At 53.6% G+C, this 27,511-nt stretch overlaps 2 protein-coding genes, 1 long non-coding RNA gene and 2 other non-coding genes across 13 annotated transcripts; 4 read left to right on the top strand and 1 right to left on the bottom strand.

The window, feature by feature from the left end:
- Positions 1–1,082: 1,082 nt before the first annotated feature.
- Positions 1,083–20,144, top strand: Tnpo2 (transportin 2). 6 transcript variants are annotated; one of them, XM_078036725.1, is made up of 27 exons: positions 1,083–1,156; positions 1,641–1,825; positions 2,066–2,527; positions 3,989–4,100; positions 4,961–5,036; positions 5,117–5,266; positions 7,843–7,949; positions 8,043–8,176; positions 8,264–8,345; positions 8,420–8,575; positions 8,659–8,777; positions 9,862–9,922; positions 10,023–10,188; positions 10,389–10,541; positions 13,143–13,368; positions 13,570–13,741; positions 14,189–14,275; positions 14,351–14,458; positions 14,558–14,716; positions 15,971–16,058; positions 16,237–16,335; positions 16,810–16,905; positions 17,214–17,319; positions 17,526–17,625; positions 17,702–17,776; positions 17,901–18,028; positions 18,110–20,144. In XM_078036725.1, exons 4-26 carry the CDS (start codon positions 4,002–4,004, stop codon positions 18,006–18,008), a joined length of 2,727 nt encoding a protein of 908 aa, XP_077892851.1. In that variant the 5' UTR covers positions 1,083–1,156; positions 1,641–1,825; positions 2,066–2,527; positions 3,989–4,001; the 3' UTR covers positions 18,009–18,028; positions 18,110–20,144. The 6 variants fall into 6 exon arrangements, with proteins under 6 accessions (XP_077892851.1, XP_040146330.1, XP_077892858.1 ...); XM_078036728.1 differs by lacking the exon at positions 1,083–1,156 and having other exon boundaries at positions 1,158–1,825; positions 8,420–8,542; XM_040290396.2 differs by lacking the exon at positions 2,066–2,527 and having other exon boundaries at positions 1,155–1,825.
- Positions 13,422–13,491, top strand: LOC120892126 (small nucleolar RNA SNORD41). Its single transcript, XR_005736783.1, has one exon. It is a non-coding gene; the product is annotated as a small nucleolar RNA SNORD41 (small nucleolar RNA).
- On the top strand, positions 16,094–16,167 carry LOC144375537 (small nucleolar RNA ZL2). Its single transcript, XR_013435604.1, has one exon. It is a non-coding gene; the product is annotated as a small nucleolar RNA ZL2 (small nucleolar RNA).
- On the bottom strand, positions 19,854–22,355 carry LOC120891518 (uncharacterized). Its single transcript, XR_005735991.2, has 2 exons — positions 21,806–22,355; positions 19,854–21,451 (listed from the first exon to the last, which is right to left on the bottom strand). It is a non-coding gene; the product is annotated as an uncharacterized LOC120891518 (long non-coding RNA).
- On the top strand, positions 21,371–27,511 carry Fbxw9 (F-box and WD repeat domain containing 9). 4 transcript variants are annotated; one of them, XM_040290402.2, is made up of 10 exons: positions 21,371–21,935; positions 23,350–23,489; positions 23,568–23,696; positions 25,035–25,147; positions 25,232–25,301; positions 26,349–26,497; positions 26,596–26,709; positions 26,841–26,930; positions 27,008–27,073; positions 27,152–27,511. In XM_040290402.2, the coding sequence occupies exons 1-9, from the start codon at positions 21,515–21,517 to the stop codon at positions 27,066–27,068; spliced, it is 1,287 nt and encodes a 428-aa protein (XP_040146336.1). In that variant the 5' UTR covers positions 21,371–21,514; the 3' UTR covers positions 27,069–27,073; positions 27,152–27,511. The 4 variants fall into 4 exon arrangements, with proteins under 4 accessions (XP_040146336.1, XP_005336251.1, XP_040146339.1 ...); XM_005336194.4 differs by having other exon boundaries at positions 25,232–25,323; XM_040290405.2 differs by lacking the exon at positions 26,841–26,930.

Raw genomic sequence — 27,511 nt, 5'->3', positions numbered from 1 at the left:
ATCACTGGTACCACCGTAGTTCAGTGGCAGAACACTCCTGAGTTTCATCCCCAGTAAAACAAAAACAAAACAAACAAAAACCCTCCAACCTTTAACTTGAAGTAAGTTTGATGAGATGCTCAGGAAAGAGGATGTTGTAAGCTGAGCTCCTGTTTGTCTCCCATCTCAGATTCATGATTGGGAATCAACACCCCGAGTTTCTTTTTATACAGAGGGCTTCTATTTGAATTGAAAAGTTTATCACTCATAGGGCTGCAGGGAGAACTGCATGAGAAAACATTTGCAAAAGTCTTGACAGGTAGTAGGTGCTTAAGAAGTAGGGGGAAGAGCCAGGCATGGTGGCACTTGCCTTGAACCCAGCTTGGGCAACATAGTGACACCCCTGGAAACGGAAGGTGGGGCCGACCTGTGGTACACCCCTGTAATTCCAGCCATTCTGGAGGCTGGGGGCCGGAGGGTCCACAAGTACCAGGCTACTCTCTGCAAATTAATGTGGCTCTCAGTAACTTAGACCCTGTCACAAAAAAAAAAAAAAAAAAAAAAAAAAGGGCTGTAGCTCAGTGGGAAAAGCGACCTTGACTTCAATTCCCATTAAAAGTAAATAAATAATAATAAAAACATAAAGTGGGGAAATATGTCCTGATTCAGCTTTCCAATTTTCAATCTGGGGACCACAAGACAGCCAACCATGTGGACCTATTTACCAAGGGCCACTTTGTTCTGCCCATACTCCCTTATTTGCACAGGACTGCTGGAAACTTGCCATATTAAAAGAAGGGGTTGAACATTAACAAATTGTCTCTTGCATCCCAAGCTTCCTCTCCATTTGACTCTTATCTGGGGCAGTGCCCTACCTTGATCAGAAAGCTCCCATAATTCGCACACTTCGTTGCATCATCCCAACCATTCCCCAGCCTCAAATTTCATTCTCAACATCCATCTCAGTGGGATTCCAGACTCCGCCCTTCAGACCTCCCAAAAGCCCCCACCGCCGGGCTTTTGATTCTTACCTAGCGCATTAAAGCGCAGCTGCTCTGGCGCTTGGCACCAAGGGATTTGTAGTTCTAAATCTCACAGACTGGGACTTTGCGCATGCGTTGTTGGTGGCTTCCGCACGTATCTCCAGACCTGTTTCTTCCCAGTAGAACTGGCTACGGTGTGTATCCTTGCTTCTCCTTTCTCTTTAGGGAGTTTTCCTTCGCTCTCGGAGCGAAATTAGGCGTAAGCTGGCGCTCCCCTAGCCAGGAAGGCCATAATACTTGCTTTTCATGAATGAACAGAGCTGGGATGAGTTTTTCCTACGGGAAGTAGGCTAACTACTGTCGCTTCAGGTTAGGGCAAACATTGATCTGTGTCTCTCCTGAAAGTCAGTCTCTCAGGGGAGGGCTAGTCCTTTGGGATTAGAGCCTTGGTTCATCCAGTAAATATTGGTTTAGCGAGTGGTCGAATACATACAGCCAAAGAATGGCCTTGAGCCTCACGGGGTAAAAAAACACGCTTTAAAAGAACAGTTTATGGCTTGCCAGGTAATGCTTAACTTGGACTGTCTTTAATGGAGCAAACTATTCTTATACACATTTGACGGATGGGGAAAACTGAAGCCCCGAGTGGCAGGAGGTCGCCCATCTTGATATCCGCAGGGCCAGGAGGGGAAGGAAACCTGACAGCTTCCAGGGTCTCCAGCTCTTTGCAACGCCTTGCTCTCAGGAGGAAAAACAGTGCCCTGCTGTCTTCAGATGGAGCATGGATCACGAAGATTTCTTCTTCATGACCCTGCTCTTGCCTAAATTTCTTGGGCAAGGGATTTCATCTCCTTCATCTTCAGGTAGGGAAAAGAATTAGGCCTCTTGTACTTATTTTACTAATTTTATTTTATTTAAAAATTTATATCTTTTTTTGTCTCCTTGTAAAAATTCTCACACAGTATTGAAAATAAATAGCGCAAAATGGGGCCGCGGCTTCTGTAGGAACTCGGCGCGTGTCAGGCTCTTTTTCTTTGTCTCTGGAGTAAAAAGTTCACTCCAGACTCAGCACCCCCCCCCCTTTTTTTTTTTCCCACGTGAAGGGTACTCCCTCTGGATGAGGGGCGGAGAAAGAGGAACAATTAAGTTTTCAGGGAGATGATAAGGGCGCAGTTGACTCCCGACCGAAGGGTTCCGGGTTCATCATGCTAAAGTCTACATGCGCTACCAATTCCTGGCTCCTGCAAAGGGCGGCAGTCAGAAGGGTGTGAGATGCTGAGAAAACGAGACGCTCGGAAGACTAATTGGCCAGAGAGGCTTAGAGGCGGCAACTCTTCCGTCACGTGACCCGGCCTTGGCCTGGCTAGGGTCTCCCTAGTGCTCGGTCACGTGTGGTGGCTGTGCATTCCGATTGGTGCACCCGGACCAGTTTGAACGGAGTACGGAAGCCGCAACGGTTCATCTACGACCGCGTTTTTTTTATTCCTTCTCTTTGGCTCCCTCCTTCCGCGCGAGTCTCAGGAGAAGCCGCAGCACTAGGCGCCGCTGCTGCCGCTCGGGGCCGGGTAAGTGGGCCTCACTCAAAGCTGGACCCGCTTGGCTCTGGCTTGCGTTCACCCCCGCCGGGCTCTGGGCCTGCGCTGCGCGTGGCCCGGGCGTCGGGGCCGCGCCCGACCGGGAAAGGCCGGGAACCCGGTTGGGCCCGATCGGCTAGGCAGGGAGAACGGGCCGGGCGGGGGAGGGGGAAACCGAGTCGAGCTTTGGGGGTGGGGCCTCGGAGCCGGGCCAGGTTGGGGTTCCGCGAGAAGCGGGCCAGTGGGGCGGCTGGGGTCGGGCTGGAGGGGATCTGATTGGGGAAGCGTCTGGGGGCTGCTTAGGGCCTGATTGGGGGACGTCGTGAGGATCGGGTGTGTGTGGGGGCTTGTTTCGGCGGGGCTTGGTGGGTCTGATTGAGGGAGGCCGTCTTGAAAGTTGGGGGGGCTTGTTGAGTTTGGTAGGGAGGGCCGTCCGACTTAGGCCGAGAGGGCTGTGCTGGGTGTGACTGAGAGGCGTCGCTGGGATCCGTTGAGGGGAATGCTCCGGGGGGAGTTCGGCCAGGCCTAATAGGGGGGAGCTGCAGGCGTTTTCCGACTTGAACTGGTGGGGGGCTTGGCGAAACTTGATTGGGGGAGGCAGCAGAGATCCGTCAGCAGGGCTTACTGCTGACTGGGGCAGAGGGTGGGAGGGAGAGAAGCTTGGCCAGACCTGATTGGGGCTGGCGACGGGGACGGGTGCAGGGGGCTTCTGTCGCGGGTTGGGCGAGCTTGGCTGGCTCTCATTCGAAGGCAGCGGAGACCTATCTCAGCATTGCTTCGGGCCTGATTAAGGGAAACCGCTGAACGGGTCTGGCTTGTCCAGAAAAGGGGGCGTCTGGCATCTGCTGAGCTTGAAGTACCGGATTAGAGGAGGCGGCAGGAATCTTCAGCAGGATCGGAGCACTTTGGACGGTGCACCTGGGGAAGCTCAGGGATCAGACCGGGCAGGAGGCAGCCGGGATCTGGCCGAGCTTTCGGGCCTGGTTTCGGGAGGAGAATCTTCAGGGACTGTGCTTGCACCGGGGACACCACGGGGGCCGGAGCACTATCACGGTCTGGGGCGGGGCCCCTGGATGTGGAAGCGTCTGGGTCGTCGCCCAGCGGCTGCGAGGGAGGCGGAAGCCTTAGGTCCCGCAGCCGGGGGCGGCAGCGGCATGGGTCACCGTGGGAAGAGGGCTCCACCTTGGGTCCGATGAGGATCCGCCGGGCCCCGCCGCCTCCCATAGCCCGCTTTCATATTCCCCCACCCGCGCTCCCAAGCCCGCGACTGCGCGGCCGAGGATGGCGCAGCTGGCGGGGACCCCGCACTTGGGCGGGTGTGGATCGGCGGCCTCCGCCTGTCCGCCGAGGGCGCTCCCGTCGTCACGCGTCTGCCCCTGCCTCAGGGGCTCAACCTGGGTCTCACACCGAGACCCAGAGACCCAGCGCTGACCCAGGCCCCTACCCCTGCAGCTCGCCTTGCGCCATGGACTGGCAGCCAGACGAGCAGGGCCTGCAGCAGGTCCTGCAGCTGCTCAAAGACTCGCAGTCGCCTAACACGGCCACTCAGCGCATCGTACAGGATGTATCCTTCCTTCCTTCCGGGGCTGGGGGAATCTGGCAGATGTCTGCAGTTTCTGAAGGCCAGAGAAGGAGGGGCCCACTTCCTGACACCCCTTTCCCTGCCCCCTGCATTTTCTGATGTGCAAAAAGAGCATGGCTTGGTCAGAGAAGCAAGGACTGAGTGCCTCTGTTCCATTCCCAGAGCTCAGGGATTGTTATGGAAAATAATGAAAATACCTAATGTTCTTCAAGCACTTAACTATTAAAGTAGTTGCTGTTATGTCCATCTTGTGGACAGGGATGTTGAGGCTTAAGAGAGGCAAAAGAACTTCCCAGGGTCAAAGCTCACAACCAGTGGGGAGCCAGGATGGGAAGTTCAGCCTTTTCAGATTTGATTTCAGCGTGTCCTGCCAGAATGGGAAGATAAGTCTTTAAAACATTAGGAAGTTTCATGTGAAAATTTGGGTTCTTTTTTTCCTTTTTGCCATGCTGGAGATCTTGAACCCAGGGCCTTGTGCAGGGAGTATTCTGCCACTTAGCCATACCTCCAAGACCCCCTGCCCCCCTTTTAAAGCAGGCAACATTAGATGCTAAGGAGCAGAGCTGAGTAACAGCTGCCTCCCTTGTCAGATCAGGATTCTCTAGCCCTCTCTATTCTGCCAGGGTCTTTAGGAGTGGCTGAGGAGCTGGGGCATCCACTCTGGTCCATGTGTGCATTTGATAGCCTGGAATGCTCTGAGCTGCTCTGGGCACAGTTGATGAGTGGGATCCCAGGGCTGGTGGCCTGGTCCCCTCAGTCACTTATGTCCTCGGCTGTGTGGCAGTGAGGGGGCTCTGCCTAGGGAAGGCCCCTGTCTCCCAAGACCCTTAACAGCCTGGCAGAAACTCAAACAACTCAACCAGTTTCCTGACTTCAACAACTACCTTATCTTCGTCCTGACCAGACTCAAATCAGAAGGTATGCTGTATGTGCCCCTCCATGTGAGCCACACCCCACCTTACCCCCATGGCTCCCTGAACCTCAGCCTCTCCCCACAGATGAGCCCACCCGTTCTCTCAGTGGACTCATTCTTAAGAACAACGTGAAGGCACATTACCAGAGCTTCCCGCCCCCTGTGGCTGACTTCATCAAACAGGAGTGTCTTAACAACATTGGTGACGCCTCCTCGCTCATCCGAGCCACCATCGGTGAGAAGGGGCAGTAGGGGCTCTGGGTCAGAAGCTGCTCAGTGTGTTCAGGGTGCTGTTCACTGGATGCTCTGGCGTCCTATGTGGCTGTACTGTTACCACTGCTATTTGACAGGTGAGGAAATGGAGGCACTGAGATGATAAGAGACTTGCCTGGTAAGTAGCAGAACTGGGAAACAAGCCCAGGCAGTGCAGGTCCATGTTCTGGAACCATTCCCTCTGGAAACGGCCAGCCATTCTTGTTTTGGATATAAGTGACTTAGTGTTCAGAATTTTGTGCTAAGCGCTTCGGATCTAGCTTCCCTGCCCTTGTGGAGACAGCCATTAGCTGACTTTCACCAGTCTTGGTTCAGATGCAACATGAATTAGTTAATATTGGCCCTTCCTGATGCCTGGCAGATTGCCTCAGGAAGTTAAAGAGGGCTGGGTAGGAACTAATTGGAGCCCTTTTCCCTTAAGGCTTTTCACTACTGATAAATACATTTGTTCCTCTAAGAAGGTGTTATGTGGGCTGGGGTGTAGCTCAGTAGTTGAGCACAGGCAAGCTCACATGAGGCCCTGGGCTCCATCCCAAGGACTGCAGAGCTAAAGAAATTTTAAAGAAAATTTATAGGACTATTTCAAAGGAAAAGACAGATTTACTTATGCTAAAGGGAAGAAAATCTTCAAAAGAAATGCAACAATAACAAGAAAATAATACTAGCTATGTGGGTCTATCAGAAGTGCTGCTCTCATGGCTTCCTGCCTCTACAGAAGTAGCTCTTACCTCTTCAGCTCCCCCTCTGAGCTAAGCAGAAGGATCTGGACTTCCTAAGCTCATTCTAGGTACCAGGCTCTGCTCTCAGTACTGTTGGTCCTCCAGATCCACAGGTTCCATATCTGCATATTCAACCAACTGTGATTCGAAAATGTTTGGGGGAAAAAAATTGCACCTGTACTGAATATGAACAGACATTTTTTTCCTGTCATTATTCTCCAAACAATACAGTATTGCAACTATGTACCTAGCATTGGTATTCTGTTAGATATTTAAAGTGTATGTACTAAGTATCTTTTTATGAGTGCTGGTAATTGAACCCAGGGGCACTTTAGTACTGAGCTACATCCCCAGTCCTTTTTATTTTTTATTTTGAGACAGGGTCTTGCAGAGTTGCCAAGCTTGACCTAGAACTTGAGATCCAACTGCCTCAGCCTCCCAAATAGCTGGGATTATAGGTGTGTGCCTGGCTGTGTGCAAAGTAGTGTATCCAAATACTACACCATTTTCTATAAGGGACTTGATTTTGGTGTCCCTGAGATGTCCTGAAACCATTTCCTCATAGGATGACTACAACTAAATCATTGACGATTCCTAATAGTCTTAGGAGTCTGGTGGCTGTCTTTTTGTTTGTTTGTTTTTTGTTTTTGTTTTTTTCATGGTACTGGGGATTGAGCCCAGGGCCTCAAAATACTTGGACAAGTCCTCTATCCCTGAGGTACACCCCCAGCCCTTTTTATTTTATTTTGAGACAGGGTCTTGCTGAGTTGCCCAGGCTGGCCTTGAACTTGGGATCCTCCTGCGGCAGCCTCCTGAGTAGCTGGAGTTACAGGCGTGCTCTACTGCACCCGGCTCAGGCTGATGCTGATGCTGATGTTCTTTATTTCCATCGAGGGCAAAGAATGGAGGCACAGAGAGGTTAGGTGATGTGGTCAAGGTCACACTGCCAGATGGGGAACTGGGACTGCATCGTGGGCTGGCATCAGTGTCCTTTATGAACCCACTTTTCTCATTTCATGAGTCCAGCAGTGAGCCTTCTGCCCTTGGGAGACACTGCCATCTTGTGGCATTAAATGCTCATCTTCCTTGACAGCAACAGTATTCAGCTCGGCACCAGGACCCCTCCACTGCCCTCAGGGCTGTATAGTTGCTGTGGTTTGCTCTTCGATTTCGGTCAGGCGGTAGAGCCCTCCCTGTGGCCACAAGGCCTTGTAGACTTGTTACTGTCATCTCTGTCCTCACCTCTTCCCATACTTTCCCCATTGCTCTCTGTTCTGATCCCTTCTGTGAGCACATTAGGCCATAACTCTCCTGGGACCTTGGCCCGTCCCTTCTCCTGGATGCCTTTCCCCCAGTAACAGGAGGCCTTCTTCCTGACCCACTTCACCTCCCTCAGCTTGTTACTTACACGTCACCACCTCAAAGCTGAGCGTGGTGGCACACACATGTAATCCCAGCTTCTCGGGAATCTGAGGCAGGAGAATCACAAGTTTGAGGCCAGCCTGGGCACCTTCCCTGTCTCAATCTAAAAGGGACTAGGGATGAAGAGTGCCCTGGGTTCAATCCTCAGTATTGAAAAATAAATAAATAAATGAAACCCACCTCAGTGAGGCCTGCTCTGACCACCCAGTTGCTCCCCTCCCTTTCAGCCCTTGTATGTGGTTTCCCAGTATTTTACTGGGGAAAAATGGGGTGGAGCCATGGAGGGCTTCTGTGGGATAGTTTAGGGAAAGCCAGTGAATGAGTGCCTGGTGGCTAAGGGAGGGGACCCTGCAGGCCCTCACCCAGCCTGAGGCTGCCTCCTTTTCCCTCTGTCCAGGTATCCTCATCACCACCATTGCTTCCAAGGGGGAGCTGCAGATGTGGCCTGAGCTGCTGCCCCAGCTGTGCAACCTGCTCAACTCCGAGGATTACAACACCTGTGAGGTATGTGATGAGCTGTGGCCAGCCCAACCAGAGACCTAGGCCTAGCCTGCCACCCACACTCATATCTCTATTCTCTCCTCTCCTCTCCACCAGGGAGCATTTGGAGCCCTGCAAAAGATCTGTGAAGACTCCTCTGAGCTCCTGGATAGTGATGCTCTCAACAGGCCCCTGAACATCATGATCCCTAAGTTTCTGCAATTCTTTAAGCACTGCAGTCCCAAGATCCGGTGGGCGTGGCTCCCCAGGGCATCTGAGGGTCTTGGAGTGTATGGGCTGGCCAGACCTGGGTGACCCACATCTTTGCACCCTGCTAGGTCCCATGCCATTGCCTGTGTGAACCAGTTCATCATGGATCGGGCGCAGGCGCTGATGGACAACATTGACACCTTCATTGAGGTGCGCTGCTGGGCAGGGGTTGGGCAGGAAGAGGCCCAAGGTCTCAAGGCAGCTGACCCCACCCTTCCCTGCAGCACCTGTTTGCCCTGGCTGTGGATGATGACCCTGAGGTGCGGAAGAATGTGTGCCGTGCCCTGGTGATGCTTCTAGAAGTGCGGATTGATAGGCTCATCCCCCACATGCACAGCATTATCCAGGTGTGCATGGCCAAGGCCAGTGCAGATGGGCAGGTGGGCAGCTGGGCAGCTGGCATGGGGACTGGGGAGCCACCTGCAATTGGGCTAGGTCTCAGCTTCTCCCCCACTTGCTCCAGTACATGCTGCAGAGGACCCAGGACCACGACGAGAATGTGGCCCTCGAGGCTTGCGAGTTCTGGCTGACGCTGGCCGAGCAGCCCATCTGCAAGGAAGTCCTCGCCTCCCATCTGGTCCAGTGAGTGTTGTTGCCTTTACCCCTTGCTGTACCTGTGCCTTCCCTTCTGGTTGGTCACCTCCTGAGCTTGTTCCAGTTCACGTCCTCTGTGTGTATTTACTTTCAATCCTATATAAGACTGTAGCTTTAAGGACTTAAAAAAGTTAGATTGATGAGGCAAAAAATGAGCCTGGATCCTGGATCCAGGTGTCTGTCGGAAGGCCTCTCTCTGGTCTCAAATCTGATCTTTCTGCATTGGGCTTTATCCTCAGGCATGACCTCAGGGATTGTTGTGGTTTTCTACATCTTTTCAGCTTAGGAAATTCTTTTAAGTAGTATCTTTAACAAAAGTCTTAGAGCTGACCCTTTTTGTTTAGTTTTCTCAGTTCTGGGGATTGAATCCAGGAGCTCTCTGCCACTGTACGTCCCCAGCCCTTTTTACTTTTTCACTGGAGGCAGGGTCTGGCTGTGTTGCTCAGGCTGACCTGGAACTTGCCATCTTTCTGCCTCAGCCTCCTCCCCAGGGTTGCAGGTGTGTGCCACTGTCTGGCTAATGAGCTTAACCCTGAATCACTGTGTTTATGGGGAGGCTGTGGGGCTGGGCCGAGAGGGGTGGCTTCTGGGGAGTGATGTGACACCCTCGGGAGTAGGATGAGAAGGTTCTAGAAGAGTCTGCAATTCCAGCTCCAGTTGAGGGGACCATTCACTCTGCCTTTCACTTTCCCAGTGTGGCCTGGACTCAGCCATCTTAGGGAGGTGCCCAGGGCCTGAGTCACATGACCATACCTTATCACCTGATAAGGACCAGGTACTCTTGTAAGATTTTCAGTGTGTTTAGGGGTCTGGAATGGCCCTGGGTGGCCAGATCCAAGCCAAAGCTTTCCTGTAGAGCCAAGGAGGTATCACCTAACCATGGTGGCTGAAACTAGGTTGGGATAATTCCCCATAGGGAAATGAATGGCTGCAGGATGCACAAGTATCTGCATGCTTGGCAATGTCTGCCCCTTGATAGATGCTGCTGCCCGCACCTCTGCCGTCTCCTGCCCAGGCTGTGCGCCCCCGATGAGGGCCCCTGCACTATGACAAGCATCCTCTCTCCTGACAGGTTGATCCCCATCCTGGTCAATGGAATGAAGTACTCAGAAATTGACATCATCCTGCTCAAGGTCTGGCTGGGTCTGTTGGCTGCTGAGTGTGGGTTGTAGGGCAGAGGCGTTGGCTGGGTTTCCCCCGTGGTGCTGAGTAGTCTGCTGGCCTTGTCCCCAGGGGGATGTGGAAGAGGATGAGGCAGTCCCTGACAGCGAGCAAGACATCAAGCCACGCTTCCACAAATCACGAACAGTGACACTGCCCCATGAGGCCGAGCGACCTGATGGTTCTGAGGATGCAGAGGATGATGATGACGATGATGCTTTGTCCGACTGGAATCTGAGTGCGTGGCTCGGCCAGCCCTGGGGGTGTGGTGGCAGGCCCTATGATCCCTCTCTGAAGGTGACAAGATTCTGGTGCAGGCAGATCATGAAGAACTTACCATGATCTCTCATTGGGGAGACTGACCCCCCCCAGTGAAGCAGGGCCAGCCTCCCGCACATTGAGTATTCCTCATCCCATCTCCCAATTGTCCTCCCTCAGGGAAGTGCTCAGCGGCTGCACTGGATGTCCTCGCCAATGTCTTTCGGGAGGAGCTGCTGCCTCACCTCCTCCCACTGCTCAAGGGCCTCCTGTTCCACCCTGAGTGGGTGGTCAAAGAGTCAGGCATCCTGGTGCTGGGCGCCATCGCTGAGGGTGAGTCCTCTGTCCACCCGCATCCTGGGTGTGCCCCTGGCTTGTCTGTACTTCCTGCACACCGGCCAGAGTCTGGGACTGGATACAGCACTGCTTAGCACTCTTCAGACCCCTCTAGAGTCCCAGTCATCCCCTTGGCCCGTGGGCCCATAAGGAATCTCCAAAACCCTAACATGCATTCTCTCCGGCAGGCAGGTCAGCGATGTTGTAAGTGTAATTGCAGCAGCTGCAGCTGTGACAACAGGTTCCTCTGCAGTGCTTCTCTCACAGTAGGGCCACCCAGGCCAGGTCCCCATCAATGAACTTGCCCAGTTACCACCATCTGCTGAAGGGCGTGCCAGAACCCCAAGTTCATAGATGGGGAAAATGAGGGTCACAGAGGTGACCATACCACCATTTCCCTGCTGTCACCCAGGTGCGTCAGAATGTCACACCTGATCCTGGCTGCTAGACTATCCTGACAAAAATGGAAGGGCTCAGTGGTGGACACAAAGCATGGCAATCTGATGCAGGTGTCATGTGTGACCATGTCAGCAAACAGAGCTGTCCTAAACATTTCAAACATGGAAGCGGGAACTCTCAAGCTAGAGAGCCTTTAAATTTTTTCTGAGGAGGGCAAGGGGTGGAGCTCAGTGATAGGGCACTTGCCTGGCATATGAGAGGCCTGGGGTTCCAACCCCAGCACCAAAAAAATATTTTTATTTTTTTTCCTAAGAAAAGGTTTCTGGGCACTGCATCCCGTGTTAATAGGATCTGTCATTTTCGAAACAATGTAAGTGTATGTTAGGTGCATTTCATGTTGATGGGGAAGACAAAACTAGAGGAGGTGGTGCCGGGCTGGTAAGAACAAATCTTATGTGTTTGATAATTGGGGGGATAAGTTATTCTTAGTGTTCTTTTGAGGTAAGAAAGTGGTGCTCTGCCTGGTATGGTGGCACACCTTATAATCCCAGCAACTCGGGAGGCTAAGGCAAGAGGATCACTAGTTCAAGGCTAGTCTCAGCAACTCCGAATGAATAGGAGACATTATTACATGTATGATTGCACAACCGGTGTGACTGCATTGTGTACCACCAGAGGACTGAGAAGTTGTGCTCTATTTGTGTACAATGTGTCAAAACACATTTTACATGTAGAACTAATTAAAACAAATTTTTTAAAATTAAAAAAGGGGGGTGCCTGTGGCTCAGCGGTAACACATTTGCCTGACATGTGTGAGGCACTGGGTTTAATTCTCAGCACTGCATATAAATAAATTTAAAAAAAAATAAAGGTCCATCAACTAAAAAAAAAAATATGAAAGGTGAGAATGAATGAATGTAAGATTACTTTGAAAGCCAAATAACTAAATAAATAAAGAAAAAATAAATAAATAGGGCTGGGGTTGTGGCTCAGTGATGGAGTGCTTACCTAGCATGTGTGAGGCACTGGATTCGAACCTCAGCACCACTTTAAAAAATGAATAAAATAAAGGTATTGGGTCCATCTACAACTATAGATAGATGATAGATAGATAGGTGGGTAGATAAAACTGCTGGGGATGTAGCACAGTAATAGAGCACCCCTGGGTTCGATGCCACATATACACTAAATGTGATCCTCATGTCTTTTTTGTGGTATGGGAATTGAACCCAGGTACATTCCCCCTGAGCTATATTCCCCAGCCTTTTATTATTTGAGACAGGGTCTCCTAAATTGCTGTGGCTGGCCTTCAACATGTGAGCCTCTTGCTTCATTCAAGTAGCTGAGATTATAGGCATCACGGTGTGCAGCTGATGCTTATGGGTTTTTTGTTTTGGTGGGGTTCTTTTTTTTTTGTCTTTTTTGGAACTGGGGGTCGAACCCGGGGTTTTGTGAATGCAAGGCAGACGCTTTGCCACTGAGTTACATCCCAGCCCATTTTTTTGTTTTGTTTTGTTTGGTACCAGGGATTGAACCTAGGAATACTCCAACACTGAGCCATATCCCTAGCCCCCCCCCCTTTTTTTTTGATATCTTATTTAGAGACAGGGTCTCACTGAGTTGCTTAGAGCCTCTCTAAATTGCTAAGGCTGGCTTTGAATCCATAATCCTCCTGCCTTAGTTTCCCAAGCCAGTGGGATTATAGGTATGCACTATTACATCCAGCTGATGTTCATGATTTTAAGAAAAGAGAGAGTATGGCTAAGTGATAAGAGTATTTTTCTAGCACACTTGCCTAGTATGGTTTCCATTCCCATTATCAGAAAAAATTAGGGAAAATGAAGAGTAAAAGAAAATGCATAAACATCTAAGAATGGTTTCTTTCATGTGAGAAGTACTTCCCATCCATTTGGATCATTGGGCTACCCCATAGAGCTGATGAGCTCAGCGGTCCTGTGGATCTTGAATTGATAAGTGACTGGATAACACATCCCCCAGATGCCATATGCCTGCTCTGTCCCCATCCTGCCCTTGCCTTTCTTGGGCTCTGTGAAAAGACTCTGGGCCATTTATGAACCTTAGAGCCTCAGTTTCCTCACCTGTCAGGTGGGGTTCATTCCTTCTTTCTATATGGGTTGGTATGCCTGGGCCTAGCTGTGCTCAATCAGACCATCCCCTTTTGTCCCCTGGTCCCTGTAGGCTGCATGCAGGGCATGGTGCCCTACCTGCCTGAGCTGATCCCACACCTCATCCAGTGCCTATCAGACAAGAAGGCCCTGGTCCGCTCCATCGCCTGCTGGACATTGAGCCGCTATGCCCACTGGGTGGTCAGCCAGCCCCCAGACATGCACCTCAAGCCTCTGATGACGGAGCTGCTCAAGCGCATCCTGGATGGCAACAAGAGGGTGCAGGAGGCAGCCTGCAGGTGATCTTTAACCCCTGAGCTTGCAGCAACCCCCTCTTGGTCTCTTTGCTTTCTGGGAAGTGATGACACCTGTGACCGCTGACCTGGCCCTGATTTCTCTTGTATTCGTACTGGCTGATCCTATGTGCACCCTTCCCAACTGCATGACGAGTACCACCTGCCAGGGTCCACTAAGCCCTCCACCCTGACCCCCTCCACCAGTGCCTTCGCTACCCTGGAGGAGGAGGCCTGCACAGAGCTGGTGCCCTACCTCAGCTACATCCTGGACACCCTTGTCTTTGCCTTTGGCAAGTACCAGCACAAGAACCTGCTCATTCTCTACGATGCCATCGGCACTCTGGCTGATTCTGTGGGCCACCATCTCAACCAGCCGGTGAGACCCCAGAGTAGCCCCCTACTCCCCATCCTGGTGCCCTTTGGCATCTGGTGACCTGGCGGTGACCCTGTGTCACACGCCAGGGATGTGGCCATGACCGCAACAGGCAGACAGACCCACCTGGTCCCCGCCCTCGCACTGCTCCCAGTCTAGGGGGGAGACAGACAGTTTTGAGATAGCATGGTAAGTGCTGTGCTCGGGGAGTGCAGGGGCCTGTGGGAACCAGAGGTGCCGATCCAGGCTTCTGGGTGGGGGCAAGGGTTGAGGGGATAATGCTCTGGACAAACAGATGAGAACAAGAAGGGCCTCTGGCTGCAAGGTGAGGCCTTGCAGAGCCCTGTGAGCCACGGCAAGGAGTCCAGGTCTCATCATTCAGGTGACAGACTTCTTTAAGTCACAGACCCCCACCCAACCCAGGGAGCCCAACTTCCACTCCCCCTCCAGGAATATATCCAGAAACTGATGCCCCCGCTGATCCAGAAATGGAACGAGCTCAAGGATGAGGACAAGGACCTCTTCCCCCTGCTGGAGGTGAGTGGCTCAGGTCCCCTCCCCTAGGACCACTATCTCCTGCCTGAGTTCACCTCACCTCCTCTTCCCTGCCAGTGCCTGTCATCGGTGGCCACCGCTCTGCAGAGCGGCTTCTTGCCCTACTGTGAGCCTGTCTACCAACGTTGTGTCACCCTGGTGCAGAAGACACTGGCCCAGGCCATGGTGAGCATCCTCTACCCACTTACCCACCCATCAGCGCTGCTGCTGCCCAGGCCCCAGCCTGTTCCCCTCACCCACCTCCCCACCCCCACCTATATCCAGATGTACACCCAGCACCCTGAACAATATGAGGCCCCAGACAAGGACTTCATGATTGTGGCACTGGACCTGCTCAGTGGACTGGCCGAGGGCCTGGGTGGCCACGTGGAGCAGCTGGTGGCTCGAAGCAACATCATGACATTGCTCTTCCAATGTATGCAGGTAGGTGATGCCCCAAGCAGCCCACACCCCATCCCTGCTATCCCCAAGGAGTGGCAGGGAAGCAGTCCTTTACCTGGCCAGTGACAACATTCAGTAGCCCATGTGGGCTTCCCTGGGGGACTCGGCCATAAGTTGTGCCAGAGAACAACAGAGAAAGAGGGCCTTTAAAAAAGGCTCTGAGCCAGGCATGGTGGTGTATGTCTGTAACCCCAGTAATGTGGGACGCTGAGGCAAGAGCACTGTAGGTTCCAGTCCAGCCTGGGTAACTTAGCAAGACCCTATCTCAAAATAAAAGGGCCAGGATATAGCTAGGTGATATAGCATCCATGGTTTAATCCCTAGTCCCACTAAAAAAGAAAAAATGGCAAACGGGTGGGGGCATAGCTCTGATAGAGTGCAGCTGGATTCAATTTTCAGTACTGAGGAAAAAAGAATTGAAAGCACACATCCTGCCTCGCACACACACCCAAGAACATTCTTGGTATTTCTAGGTTTCATCTACAAAGATGTCAGTGATAAGCAAATAGTTGGTTAAATTGAACTGTTTAAGAAAGGATGTCAAGGAAAACATTCTGTGTGTGTTTAGTCCACTTGGATTTTTTTTTGTTGTGGTGGTGGTGCTGGGGATGGAACCTAGGGCCTCAAGCATGTTAGGCAAGTAATCTACTATTGAGCCATATCCACACTCTGAAACGGGACAAGAGCATGGGACTAGTGCTAGGCGGGGTGGCGCACACCTATAATCCCAGCAGCTCAGAATGCTGAGACAGGAGGATAGTGAATTCAAAGCCAGCCTCAGCAAAAGCGAGCTGTTAAGCAACTCATTGAGACCCTGTCTCTAAATAAAATAAATCCCCAGTAGCCCTCCACCAAAAAAAAAAAAAAAGAGCAGGAGACTAGAGTGGCTAAGGAATAGCATTGAGCAATGGCACATTCCCGTCACCTCAGCTATTCAGGAGGCTGAGGCAGAAGGATTATAATGAGGTTTTTTTTGTTGTTGTTGTTGTTGTTTTGTGGATCTTGGGGATTGACCCAGGGTGCTATACCACTGAGCCACATCCCCAGCCCTTTTATTTTGAGAGGATCTCACTAAATTGCTTAGGGCCTCAACTAAATTGCTGACAGTTTAGTATCTCAAAATAAAAATGGCTAGAGGTAGAGCTCAATGGGAAACTCCCCTTATTCCCATCTCCATTCCTGAAAAGTCAGTGTTCAGGGCCAGGATGTACTACCCTGTCCCTTCTCCTGCCCCAGGACTCAATGCCTGAGGTCCGGCAGAGCTCCTTTGCCCTCCTGGGAGACCTCACCAAAGCCTGCTTCATCCATGTCAAGCCCTGTATTGGTAAGTCACTGTCCTCAACCTGTGACCCCAACCCTGGCCTCAAGTGATGGAGACACACTGTGGGAGAACCGTGACCGTATTGGAATGTGTTCGTACTGTCTGATGGGCTTGCCCAGCTAGTTGCAGGAGCTTACCGTGGCTGGCCTTCCTTCTCAGCACTCCTGTTTCTCTCCACCAGCTGAGTTCATGCCCATCCTGGGCACCAACCTGAACCCTGAATTCATCTCTGTCTGCAACAATGCCACCTGGGCCATTGGGGAGATCTGCATGCAGATGGGTGAGTGCCCTGAAAGAGGGCAGGCCGGCCATGTCTCCTCATGGAACTGCTCTGGGTTTCCCTTGGGGTTGGAGCCAAGTGGCTGAAAAATCATTTGTGATTTGCTTTCCCGAAAGGGCGGGACAGGAGGGCTGTTTGTATTGGACTGTGTTATGTAGTTGCTGAAAGCCCTATTGGATTGGTTGGGTGACTTTAGCCTCTTTTCCTGAAGAAGTACTGGGTGGTGTCATGTCATCATGGAATTCAGTGGTGACTGCAGGGGAGCCTCTGGTGTTTGGAGGATGTGGGTCCGTCTCTGGTTGACCATGATTCTGAGCTGAGGAACAGCAAGAGAAGGGCCTTTGTGCCCTCAGCAGTTGTGGTTGGCCAGTCTAGGGATGGAACTGGGGTCAGTGAGGTAGAGGGGCTATACCACTGATTGGCTCAGAGTGGGTGGTGTAGGCTGTGCAGGTTTCTGATTGGCTGCTTCCCTAGGGGCAGAGATGCAGCCCTATGTGCAGATGGTCCTCAGCAATCTGGTGGAGATAATCAATAGGCCCAACACACCCAAGACACTGCTGGAAAACACAGGTGGGTGCCAGGCCTGGGCCACTGCCCTTTGCCTTCCTCTTTGAGGTGGGGTTCTGCACTGGGAAGGGAGCCATTGAAAATCTTGGGAAAGAAACCAGGAGGGGTGTCTGGTATCTAGAAAGGGGTTCTGGGAGAAGCCCAAGAAAAATGCTGGCCTCAGGGAGACCTTGGAAGAGATCCAGGCTGGGCCATGCTTAGGGGCCCAGGCTGGCTGCAGGAGCCATTCCCTTGGGGCCCATGGGGCGGGACTCGGTGCCTCGTACCAGAGGCCCCGCCACGTACCGTCCCGGGGCCACTCGGGGTTGCAGGTCGCCTGACGAGTCCCTCTGCCATTCCAGCCATCACCATTGGCCGCCTGGGCTACGTGTGCCCACAGGAGGTGGCACCCATGCTGCAGCAGTTCATCCGGCCTTGGTGTGTGCCCTCCTGGGTGGGGCCTGGGCAGTGGGGTGGGTGGGACAGGCAGGCCTGACCACTTCCCTTGGCTGTGTCCCCGCCCTAGCTTACCCCCGACAGATGCATGACCCAGAGCTACCCCCTGAGGCCCTGCTCCCCTGTCCCCCACTGTTGTACATTCAGTGCCAGTCCCCCCCTCTGACCCGCTGCCCACCTTCCTGCAGGTGCACATCCCTCAGGAACATCAGGGATAACGAGGAGAAGGACTCTGCCTTCCGGGGCATCTGCATGATGATTGGTGTCAACCCCGGGGGTGTTGTGCAGGTCGGGCAGCTGGGCTCTGAGGGCAGGGTGGGAGCTGGCTCGGGCGGTCCCTCACATGGGATCCGTCACGTTTCAGGACTTTATTTTCTTCTGCGACGCTGTAGCCTCCTGGGTGAGCCCGAAGGATGACCTTAGGGACATGTTTTATAAGGTGAGGCTCCAGCTCAGCCCTGATTCTTTCCTGGGAGAGGGTGGGAGGAATCTCTGGCCATAGGGGGACAAAGCCAAGTTTGGCTGTGCCCTAACCCTAACCCTTCACTCCTACCTCACCACAGATCCTCCATGGCTTCAAAGACCAAGTTGGGGAGGAAAACTGGCAGCAATTCTCGGAGCAGTTCCCGCCACTGCTCAAGGAGAGGCTGGCAGCCTTCTATGGGGTCTAGGCTCATGTGGAGACTGTCAGGTGAGTAGAGTGGGTTTTGCCACCCAGGGCTGACTGGCCAAACCCACGCATGCCCTGACCCTCCCTTTCTTTCCCCTGCAGGTTTCTGTCTGCCTCATCGTCTGAGGGATTGCTGGGGAGCACGCTGCGTCCAGAAGTCGCTGTGCCCTGTTCCAGGGGGGTTAGGGAGGAGTGAGCGGGACCCAAATCCAGACGCCTTCCCAGTCCGTCCAACCGTCCACTTGCCCCACTAGGCCTGTGTGGCCGGCGCTTGGGCAGGTGGGTGGGGCCTCCACGCTCATCCTACAAACAGGGAGGGGGGTGGGACTTCTTGGCAGGCAAGAGCCCCCAGGCTCTAATGGGGTCATCTCAGGCAGCCCACCTGGGCCAGCCACATGGGAGGGAGGAATCAACACAGCCGACTGAATCCGGCTTTGGATGAGGCGAGGGGATCGCAGGAGGGGAGGGGGGTCCTTGTAGAGACGCGTACACACACATGGCCACACGCATGTGCAGGCACCGCAGCCAGCCAGGCTGGGCCAGCCGCCCCACCATTTCCCCGACTGCATGGAGACAGTAGAATTAGTGAACCCCTGAGTTAAGCCGTACGGCCTTCCGTGTAACCTGCATCTAGAGTATAAGAAGCTTCCGCTGTTTTGCCGGAATCGGCGGTGATTGGGAGGGCTGGGGGGGTTGGGGGAGCCTCAGCCGGGATGAGGGGAGGAAGATGGCCACTTTGAGGCCGCCCCGTCAGCACGCGCACGCTTTGGACCTGCTCCATACTTTCCTGCCAGCTTCGTGGCAGCCTCAGCCAATGTGTCCCCATCTTAGTCCCATCCCAGCCAGCAGAGTGGGGACCACCAGAGTGACCGGAGCTGGTCCGAACTCGCCATTTTGCTCCCCGTGCTCCAGTGGTATTTGTGCTCCCAGCACTGGCCTGGGGTGTTCCTTTCCTGAGGAGCTGGGACAGAGCTGCTAGTACCTAGCCCTGTGTCTCTTGTGGGAAGGAGCTTCCAGGGCAGGCTGGTTCTCTGCATTCCTGAGAACCCCCTGAAGTGAGTGGGGGGGGTCTCTAGCTGGTGATGATATTGGACAGAGGTTTATGCAAGAAGTAACCCCAGAGCTTGGAGCAAGGGAAGGTGGAATGCCCCTGGCCCCCACTTTATCCCTCTGGGACTTCCTGCTCATCACAGTGCCCAAGGGGCTTAGACCCCACCAGACTGGGACAGCACTTCTATAGAGAACCTTCTCAGATTGGTTGAGGGTGCAGTCAAGGTGGGAGGGGGCTCCCCTGGAGAAGGGGGTACAGTTATTTCTGAGTTGGCTGGGAAACTGGGCCCTGCAGACCCCTTCACGTCATTTCTTTTTCTTTCCTGCATTCTACTACTTTGGGGGCCCCTTGTGTTTTGGGGTTTGACTGGAGTCCTATATCCTATGGCCTGTTCCATCTATCCCTCCAAGGCCCTGGATCCTACCCTGGCCAGGTGTCTTCTCAGATAGGGTCAGGCCCTACCTCTATTCCAAGGGGTACTTAGTGCACATTCCATAGTTGAGCTGTTCCTGCCCCCACCCCTACCCCACCAAAACTTGAGCAGGTCTCTGGAAGCCATTTGTAAAAAAAAAAAAAAAAGAAAAAAGAAAAAAAAAGAAAAGAAAAAAACTTTTTAATACCATTTAGTTTTCTGCTAATTCCACTTTGGAGCATCCTCCACTGAGTCTTGCAGTATATGGATGGATTGGCTATCTGATGGAATTGGTAACCCCCTTTCCATCAAAGATGGGGGGCTCTAACCACCTTCAGGGAAGGGGAGCCTGGTTCTTCTACTTTTTCTTTTCTTTTATTCTCTTTTTTTTTTTTTTTAAGAAAGCTATTTAATTTTTTAATTTATTTTTGGTTGGTTTTTGCACAATGAAGTTTCAGCTTCTCAACTTTATTCCCTATCTAGGGCTGTGGACCCAGATTGGCCTTGATCCACAGTCCCTCTCCCCTTGCCCCAGGTCCCTCCTCACCCTCTTTTCCCTGCAGGCTCCCAGGTCTGTCCATTTGTTACCGTGCTGTGCTGGGGATTGGCGCCAAGGTGGCGTGAGATTCCACTTGTGTAGAACTTTGTTGAGTAAAGATCAGTTTCTTGTGAAACCTTTGGTCTCTAGTTTCTTGTGTCCTTGGCTTTGGTAGTGGAGGAGGGCCTGAGGTGCTTTAGAAATGGGAACAGAACTGCAGTCAGGAAGTATTTGAGGGAACCAAAAAGTAAGAAGAGGGTGCTTATCACTGAATCACATCCCCAGGACTCTCACACAGTCTTTTAAATTAAAACACATTTCAGGGCAGGTTCTCATTAAATTGCTCAGGGCCTCAAGTTGCTGAGGCTGCCTTTGAACTCATGATCCTCCTGCCTCAGCTTCTGAGTGGGATTACAGGTATGCACCACCATCCCTGGCTTAAGCGTTAACTTGAAACCTCAAACCTGTTTTCTTCCTTATAAGATATAAGGGTGAATGTGGAAAGGGAAAGCCTTGCTTAGGGTCTCACTAAATTCCTGAGGCTGTCCTTGATCTAGCAATCCTGCCTCAGCCTCCAGAGTTGCTGGGATTACAAATCTTGTCTGTAGACAAGAATTGCTGTCCCAGGGGTGCACCTTTGCAATCCCAGCTAACTAGGCTGAGGTGGGAGGATTCCGAGTTAAAGGCCAGCCTGGGCAATACAGCAGGATTCTATTTCAAAAACAAAAATCTCCAACAGTGTTTTGCTGGCCCAGCCCACCGGGTGGCCCTAGAGCACCAAAATGTTTCCTGGCTCCTTAGGTGTCATTCTTCAGGGCTGAGGTTGTGGCTCAGTGATAAATCGCTTGCTTATCACGTGTGAGGCAGGGGTTCCATCCTAAGCACCACATAAAAATAAAGAAAAAGGTATTGTGTCCATCTACAATTTTCAAAAGTCATATACAAAATAAAGTAGTCTTCATAGCCCACAGGGTGCTGCTAGGCAGCCTCTTGGAACTACCTATTCCTTAGCGACCGCCTCGGGCCTGGAGGTGGAACCCAGGGTCTCCCACACGCTACGCCAGTGCTCTACATGCTCAGCCCACGGTTTTGGTTTTGTTTTTTGGTGTGTGAGTGTGCTGCTGGAGATGAGCCCAGCGCTTCGCGCCTGCCAGGCCGCTCTACCACGGAGCGGTATCCTCTGAAGGCTCATCCCGGCACCCGGCCTGTGGTACTGGGGCAAGCGAAAAAGCTGCGGCGCGGGGACGACCTTCAGGACAAAACTGGCTCCGCAAGGTACACCAGAGATGCTCGTTTAAAAACGCGGTACCGTGAGTCCGGGTTCTCCAGTTCAAGGCCGACGCTTTCAGAGACAGGGTCTAGGGCCTCGGCCGGTTTCCCTGCGAGCCTCTCGGTTCCGGCCGGCAACGTCATCAGACAGCGCCGGAAGTGTCCCCACGCTACCTAGGAGACAGGACGCGGAGCCTGGCGTTGACAGGGCTCTGCCGGCCGCGCCCACCGGTCGCCATGGAGCTTCCCCCAGGGCCGTTCGACAATCCCCGCGCTTGGGACGATGACTCGGAGCCGGAGCCGGAGCCGGAGCCGGAGCCCGACCCCGACGCCCAGGCCGAGGCCTACGTGGCCCGCGTACTCAGCCCGCCGAAACCCGGGCTGGCTGCCCCGCGCGCCCCGCTGCTGTCCACGCCCTCCGCGTCCCCCGGCGCCCTGGAGCCAAAGGCGGCGTCCAAGAGCCCGACTGCGGGTACGCCCGGCCTGCTGAGCCTTCCCCCGGAGCTGCTGCTCGAGATCTGCGCCTACCTGGATGCGCGCCTGGTGCTCTTTGTCCTGCCGCGCGTGTGCCACACGCTGCGCGACCTCGTGCGTGACCATGTCACCTGGAGGCTACGCGCGCAGCGCCGCGTACGCGCGCCCTACCCGGTGGTAGAAGGTGCGCGCACCTGGGGGTCAGGGACGCCTTCCCAGGTCAGGCTTGGGGTGGGGGGAAAGGGACCTGGGTTGATGTGGGCACAGCTCTTGGGACAGGCTTCATGGCGTTTTGGCCCTGGCTGGAGCCTGAGGTAGTTTCTGATGGTGCCACAGTCCCTGATCTTTGGGTGGACCATAAGGCAGACTCGTGGGTTCCTGATACCTTTGGAACGGGGGTCCCTGAACTCACTATTAAGGATTCTGAGGCTTGGGGTTTGCTGGTACTAAGGCCCTGACACCTGGTTTGGAGTAACCCGAGCTGTGCTTGGACTGAGAGTAAGCCTGGAATTCTTAGGCTGAGGTGGCAATTGGTGATGCCAAATCCCTTGAGCCCTAGAGACTTAACCCTGGAGGACAGAGGTTCCCAGTCTAGAGCCCGCAACACGCCTAGGGCTTAGGGGCTGGGATCCTCGATAACAGCAATCACAGATCTTCAAGTCCTGGGTCTAGCCTGTCATCTTAGGCAGGGGCTAATGGTCACTCCTCCTGTCCTTAAGTTCATTGGTCCTTGAGGAAGAAGAAAGCCTGGGGATCTTGAATTGATATAGTTGATCTTTTAAAAAAAAACAACCTTTATTTATTTTAGTTGTTGATGGACCTTTAGTTTTTATATGCCATGCTGAGAATAGAACACAGTGCCTCACACATTGGAGGCAAGTGCTCTACCACTGAGCCACAACCCAGCCCCAATATAGTTGATCTTGATATTGGATCATCAAGCCCTTGAGCCAACATGAGTAACAAGCTGGGTGGTTGATGACCCTCACTTGCAAGCTTTGATTTTTCAGGAGCTTTTGGATCAGCAATTCTCAAGGTGTTTCCATCTGACCCATTGAATCTCTGTACTTGGTAGCTGGATTCTGTTTTTGTCTCCTGTCCTGGGGATGGAACCAAGGACCTCATTCATGCTGAGCAAGCACTTTGCCACTGAACTACACAGCCCCACCCCCCTTGGATTCTGCATCTTACAAAGCTCCCAGCTTCATGCATAGTAGTTGGAGAAACACTTCCCTGAGTCTGATTCAGGTGGCTGAAAATTTGTCATGAGTTCCCAGCCTGAGGATTGAGGGGCTGAAGCCAGATCTCAGCCAGGGGTGAGACAGACCGTAACTTCCTGAGGATGCTGTCCCTCAGGGTTGGGTTGTAAGGGTAGGCCTGGAAAAGTAGTCTTGAGGTCCCAAGTTCTGTAAGGTCCTAGACCTGCCTGAGAGGTGGGTATGTAGGTGGGCCCAGAATTGAAGCTTGGCCTACTTGGGGTAGGTGAGAGGTTCGGGTGGGATTCTGTTCAAGTCTGGTGTAGGTTGTGATCCCTGGAAACCAGAGGTGGGCTCTGCCAGCTGGTGTCCACTGGGGAACCTGCTCATGGTGCCCCACAGAGGAGGACTTTGACTGGCCGGCAGCCTGCATTGAGCTGGAGCAGCACCTGGCCCACTGGGCAGATGATGGGCGCCGGGCTGAGTACTTCTGCTTGGCTGATGGGCACTTTGCTTCTATTGACACTGTGCTGCTGCTCCAGGTGAGGTGGGCTCGGTGGGGGGGGCGGGCAGGGGTGGATCAGAATGGCTCCAACAACATCAACTTGCTCCCTTCCTAGGGTGGGACACTCTGTCTGTCGGGTTCCCGAGATCGCAATGTCAACCTGTGGGACCTGCGGCAGCTGGGGGCAGAGCCTAGTCAAGTTCTGGTCAAGGCCTTGGGCACTCAGCAGAATAGCACCCACAAGGTGAGAGGACAGGAAGAAGATGCATGAGGCCTGGGTTGGGTGCTGTGGTTAAGGGCCTGGGTTTTGATGCTGGACTCTGTAACATTGAATCTCACTCTGCTATTGTTGGTGTGACTTTTGGTGAGATGTGTGATACTCTGGGTCTCAGTTTCCGCTTCTGTCCAGCGGTCAGTTAGTAGGATGATGAATGGAGATGAATTATGCATTAATATAAAAATGCATGAACCTCAGGATTTGCACACAATAGGTGCTCAGAAGAGGTCAGGTGTGCTGGGCATGATGGCACAGGTCTGTTTTCCCAGCAACTCGGGAGGCTGAGGAAGGAAGATCACAAGTTCAAGGCCAGCTCCAGCAACTTAGCAAGGCCATTTTTCAAAATATAAAAAGGGCTGGGATATAGCTCAGTGGTAAAGTGCCCCTGGGATAAATCCCCAGCACAAAACAAACAAACAAACAAAAAAATAGATTCAGGTAAATCTCAAGAGGTAAAGTATGGGGCAGTGTGAGGCTTCCCTTTGGGATCAGCCAGCCTCAGCATGACTGTCCTTTCCTGAGAAGTGACTGAGGGGTGGGGCCACTACCAGTCATCCAGGCCCACAGTTGACAGACTGGGGGCTGGATTCGCATCTCATTCTGCTACACCCTGCCTATGTGACCTTGAGTGAGAGACTCAACCTTTCTGTGTCCATTTTCATCATTTATAAAACAGGGTGCGAGCCAGGTGCATTGGTGGACACTCAGGGAGCTGAGGCAGATGGATCATAAATTTGGGACCAGCCTCAGCAACTTAGTGAAACCCTGATGGAAAATAAAAAAAATAAAGAGGGCTGGGCTGGAGGCCAGTGGTAGAGCACCCCTGGGCTCAATCCTCAGTACAGCCCAAACCAACCAACCCACCCAACCACAAAGCAGGGCACATTACAATGCTTTCCTCAGAGGGCTTGGCGAGAGTAAGCCATTCAGTTTCCAGCACTCTGGGTGTGAATGTGATTGGGGGTGTGACCCATGCTTGTCTCTAATGTCAAACAGACCCCCTCACCCAAACGGAGATCTCATCCAGGTTGGACGCGCTCTGGCTCCTCTCTCCCTCCTCTGATCCTGACTGTGTCATCTGTGAGATGGGATAATCACATGGAAGCAGACCTACCCTAGCATCTGTCAAAGTGGGTGTCAGGGAGGAAAAACTGTGTGGCTCTGAGTGAATCTGTTGATCTCTCTGAGCCTCATCTGCAGAAGCAGAAAGGTGCCACTCAGCTTGTCCCCTGGGCTGTGGGCAGGAGCAGGTCCTGAGCTCATTAGATGGGGAGCCATGGGTGACTGCTGTGTCTGGTCCTGCAGGGCTGGGTGTGGTCACTGGCCTCTCAGGACCACCGCGTGTGCTCCGGCTCCTGGGACAGCACTGTGAAGCTGTGGGACATGGCAGCTGATGGGCAGCAGTTCGGCGAGATAAAGTGTGAGGGGGCCTGGGCAGGGGGCCTGGGTGGGTAGAGCCATGCCAGGTCGCCTCCCCAGCCCTGTGGTCTTTGTGTCCCCAGGGGCAGGGCAGCAGTGCTGTGCCTTTCCTACCGGCCTGACGTCCTGGTGGCTGGTACCTACGACAAGAAGGTGACCATCTACGACCCCAGAGGTGGGCTGGGAGTTCTGGAGCCCAGGTGGGGAAAGCAGGGCCACCTGGGGTCTCCAGAGTCATATTGGGAAAGGAACACTCTGGCCTCAGCCTAGCTGGGGTGACAGTCACCTAACAGGGTGCTAACTCCTGAGAGTGGTCAGGGTCATGTGAAGGCGCCACAAGCAATTGGGATGGGGACGCAGAGGAAGCCTGGCCAGTCCCCAGAGTTGGGTCAGATTCTGGCCCCCCCTCTCTCCTATCTGTGTGACTCCAGGCAGTTTCCCCTCCTGTAACATCCAAGTCATGAGCTGAGAGTGTCAGGCAGTGGTGAAGCATCTCCTGCTAGCATGCAAGGGGCCCTGGCACCACCACACAACCCCCACTTCATAACCCTCCAGCCCCATGGGGTAAAGGAATGGGATGGCATTGGTGGAGCCAAGCACAGTGTCACACCTAGAATCCCAGTGACTCAGGAGGATTGAAAGTTGGAGGCCAGCCTCAGCAACTCAGTAAGACCCCCATCTCAAAAATAAATAAATAAATGAGAAAGACTGGGGATGTAGCTTAGTGGTGGAACTGTCCAGTAAAACACGCACACGCGTACACACACACACTCACGCACACACACAAATGAACATTGGTGAGTTAAATAAGTTTACATAAAGCACCTAGAACAAGCCCACGAAAGTCTTTTCTATGGTTCTGTGGTTTATTTATTTATTCATCCTTATTTTGTGAAATCCAAGGGCCAGTGAGCACTCTTTGTCCAGGCAGAGGTGGAACGGGGGACCAGGGGGGACAAGATGCTCCTCCCTGAGCTGAGAGGAGCTGATGGGGTTGGAGGAGGAGGTGGCTTAGGAGTCGGGGCTGGGCAGGGGCCTGGGCTCCTGGGCTCCGCTAGAGAGAGGAGAGAGATGGGCAGCTGTGGGCAGCGCCAAGCCAACTGAGGTCTTTGCCGGGGGTAGTGGCCCAGGGTGTTCAGATGAGTCTGGGGTCCCTGAGGCGCTCTGATGTGCCCCCTCCTCCCCGGCCTGTGCCACCAGCTGGCCCTGCCCAGCTGCAGAGCCGGCGGCTACACTCCAGCGCCGTCCTGGCGCTCGTTGCCGACGACAGACACATCGTCTCCAGCAGCGAGGACCACACCCTCGTGGTGTTTGACCGCCGGGCCAACAGTGTCCTCCAGCGGCTGCAGGTGGGCAGGCCCTCCCGGGGTCCCAGAGCAAGGGCTTTGGCCCGCCCCGCCCCGCCCCGCCCCACTGAGCTGCCCTCTCCCGCCCGTCCCTCCTGCAGCTGGACTCCTACCTGCTCTGCATGTCCTACCAGGAGCCCCAGCTCTGGACGGGGGACAACGGGGGCCTGCTGCACGTCTTCGCCAGCTGTGACGGCTGCTTCCAGCTTGTCCGGGTCTGCAAGGGCACTTCCCTGCCCATCGTCCCCCTGGGCTGCTTCCCACCCTAGCCCCCAATGCCACGGTGGGAGGCCTGGCCTTGAGGAGACCTTGCCTGAGTGTCACTCGTCCCACCTGCCCCCTGCAGTCCTTCGACGTGGGCCACAGGTCTCAGATCACGGGGATCAAACACTCGCTGGGAGCCTTGTATACCACGTCCACCGACAAGACCTTCCGGGTGAGGAGAGTGCTCACCCCACGGTCCCCGTGGGCCAGAAATACATCTGTTGACCTGTTTTCTGTTGCCCTTCACAGGTGCACGTGCCCACAGACCCACCAAGGACCATTTGTACCCGAAACCACCACAATGTACTAAATGGGGTAAGGACCTGCCCCATGCACCCCGTCCAGCCTTCCCGAAGGGCCATCTGCTGACTCCTCTGTCCCCTGTCCTCCCAGATCTGCGCTGAGGGTGACGTGGTGGTGGCCGCCTCGGGGGGCCTGTCGTTGGAGGTCTGGAGGTTTCAGGCCTGAGCAAGTGGACGCCATGTGTGTTGTATACTGCCGGCCGAAGGCTGAGCCCCGGCCTCTGTTCTTGGGGGACCTTGCCCCCATTGGTGCTGACTCTGCCCCTGCTCCTCAGGCCCGGGATACACAGAGTCCCAGCCCCAGCCAGGGCTGGGCACCTTGTCTGGAGAAGTGATGTTGTGTTCTGGCCCGCCAAGGGGGCTGCTCCCCCCTCAGGTCCTGGTTTGGTCATGATCTGGACGCCATGCTCTGTGTCAAGAGCAAAAGAAAATAAATCTGATGACCTGTGCA

The sequence above is a fragment of the Ictidomys tridecemlineatus genome, chromosome 2 (assembly GCF_052094955.1).
Source record: "Ictidomys tridecemlineatus isolate mIctTri1 chromosome 2, mIctTri1.hap1, whole genome shotgun sequence".
Lineage (NCBI taxonomy): Eukaryota > Metazoa > Chordata > Mammalia > Rodentia > Sciuridae > Ictidomys > Ictidomys tridecemlineatus.
The sequence above is the reverse complement of the archived record's forward strand: the minus strand, read 5'-3'. Positions and strand labels throughout refer to the sequence as shown.

Bases quoted from the DNA above. Each gene is read 5' to 3' on its own strand.
- Tnpo2 (XM_005336196.5), top strand. From the start codon at position 3,729: ATGAGGATCCGCCGGGCCCCGCCGCCTCCCATAGCCCGCTTTCATATT. The intron at 14,276-14,350 runs GTGAGTGGCTCA...CTTCCCTGCCAG, and splicing joins ACCTCTTCCCCCTGCTGGAG to TGCCTGTCATCGGTGGCCAC. The intron at 16,059-16,236 runs GTAAGTCACTGT...TCTCTCCACCAG, and splicing joins CCATGTCAAGCCCTGTATTG to CTGAGTTCATGCCCATCCTG.
- Fbxw9 (XM_005336194.4), top strand. From the start codon at position 21,515: ATGGAGCTTCCCCCAGGGCCGTTCGACAATCCCCGCGCTTGGGACGAT. The intron at 23,490-23,567 runs GTGAGGTGGGCT...CTCCCTTCCTAG, and splicing joins ACACTGTGCTGCTGCTCCAG to GGTGGGACACTCTGTCTGTC. The intron at 23,697-25,034 runs GTGAGAGGACAG...CTGGTCCTGCAG, and splicing joins AGCAGAATAGCACCCACAAG to GGCTGGGTGTGGTCACTGGC.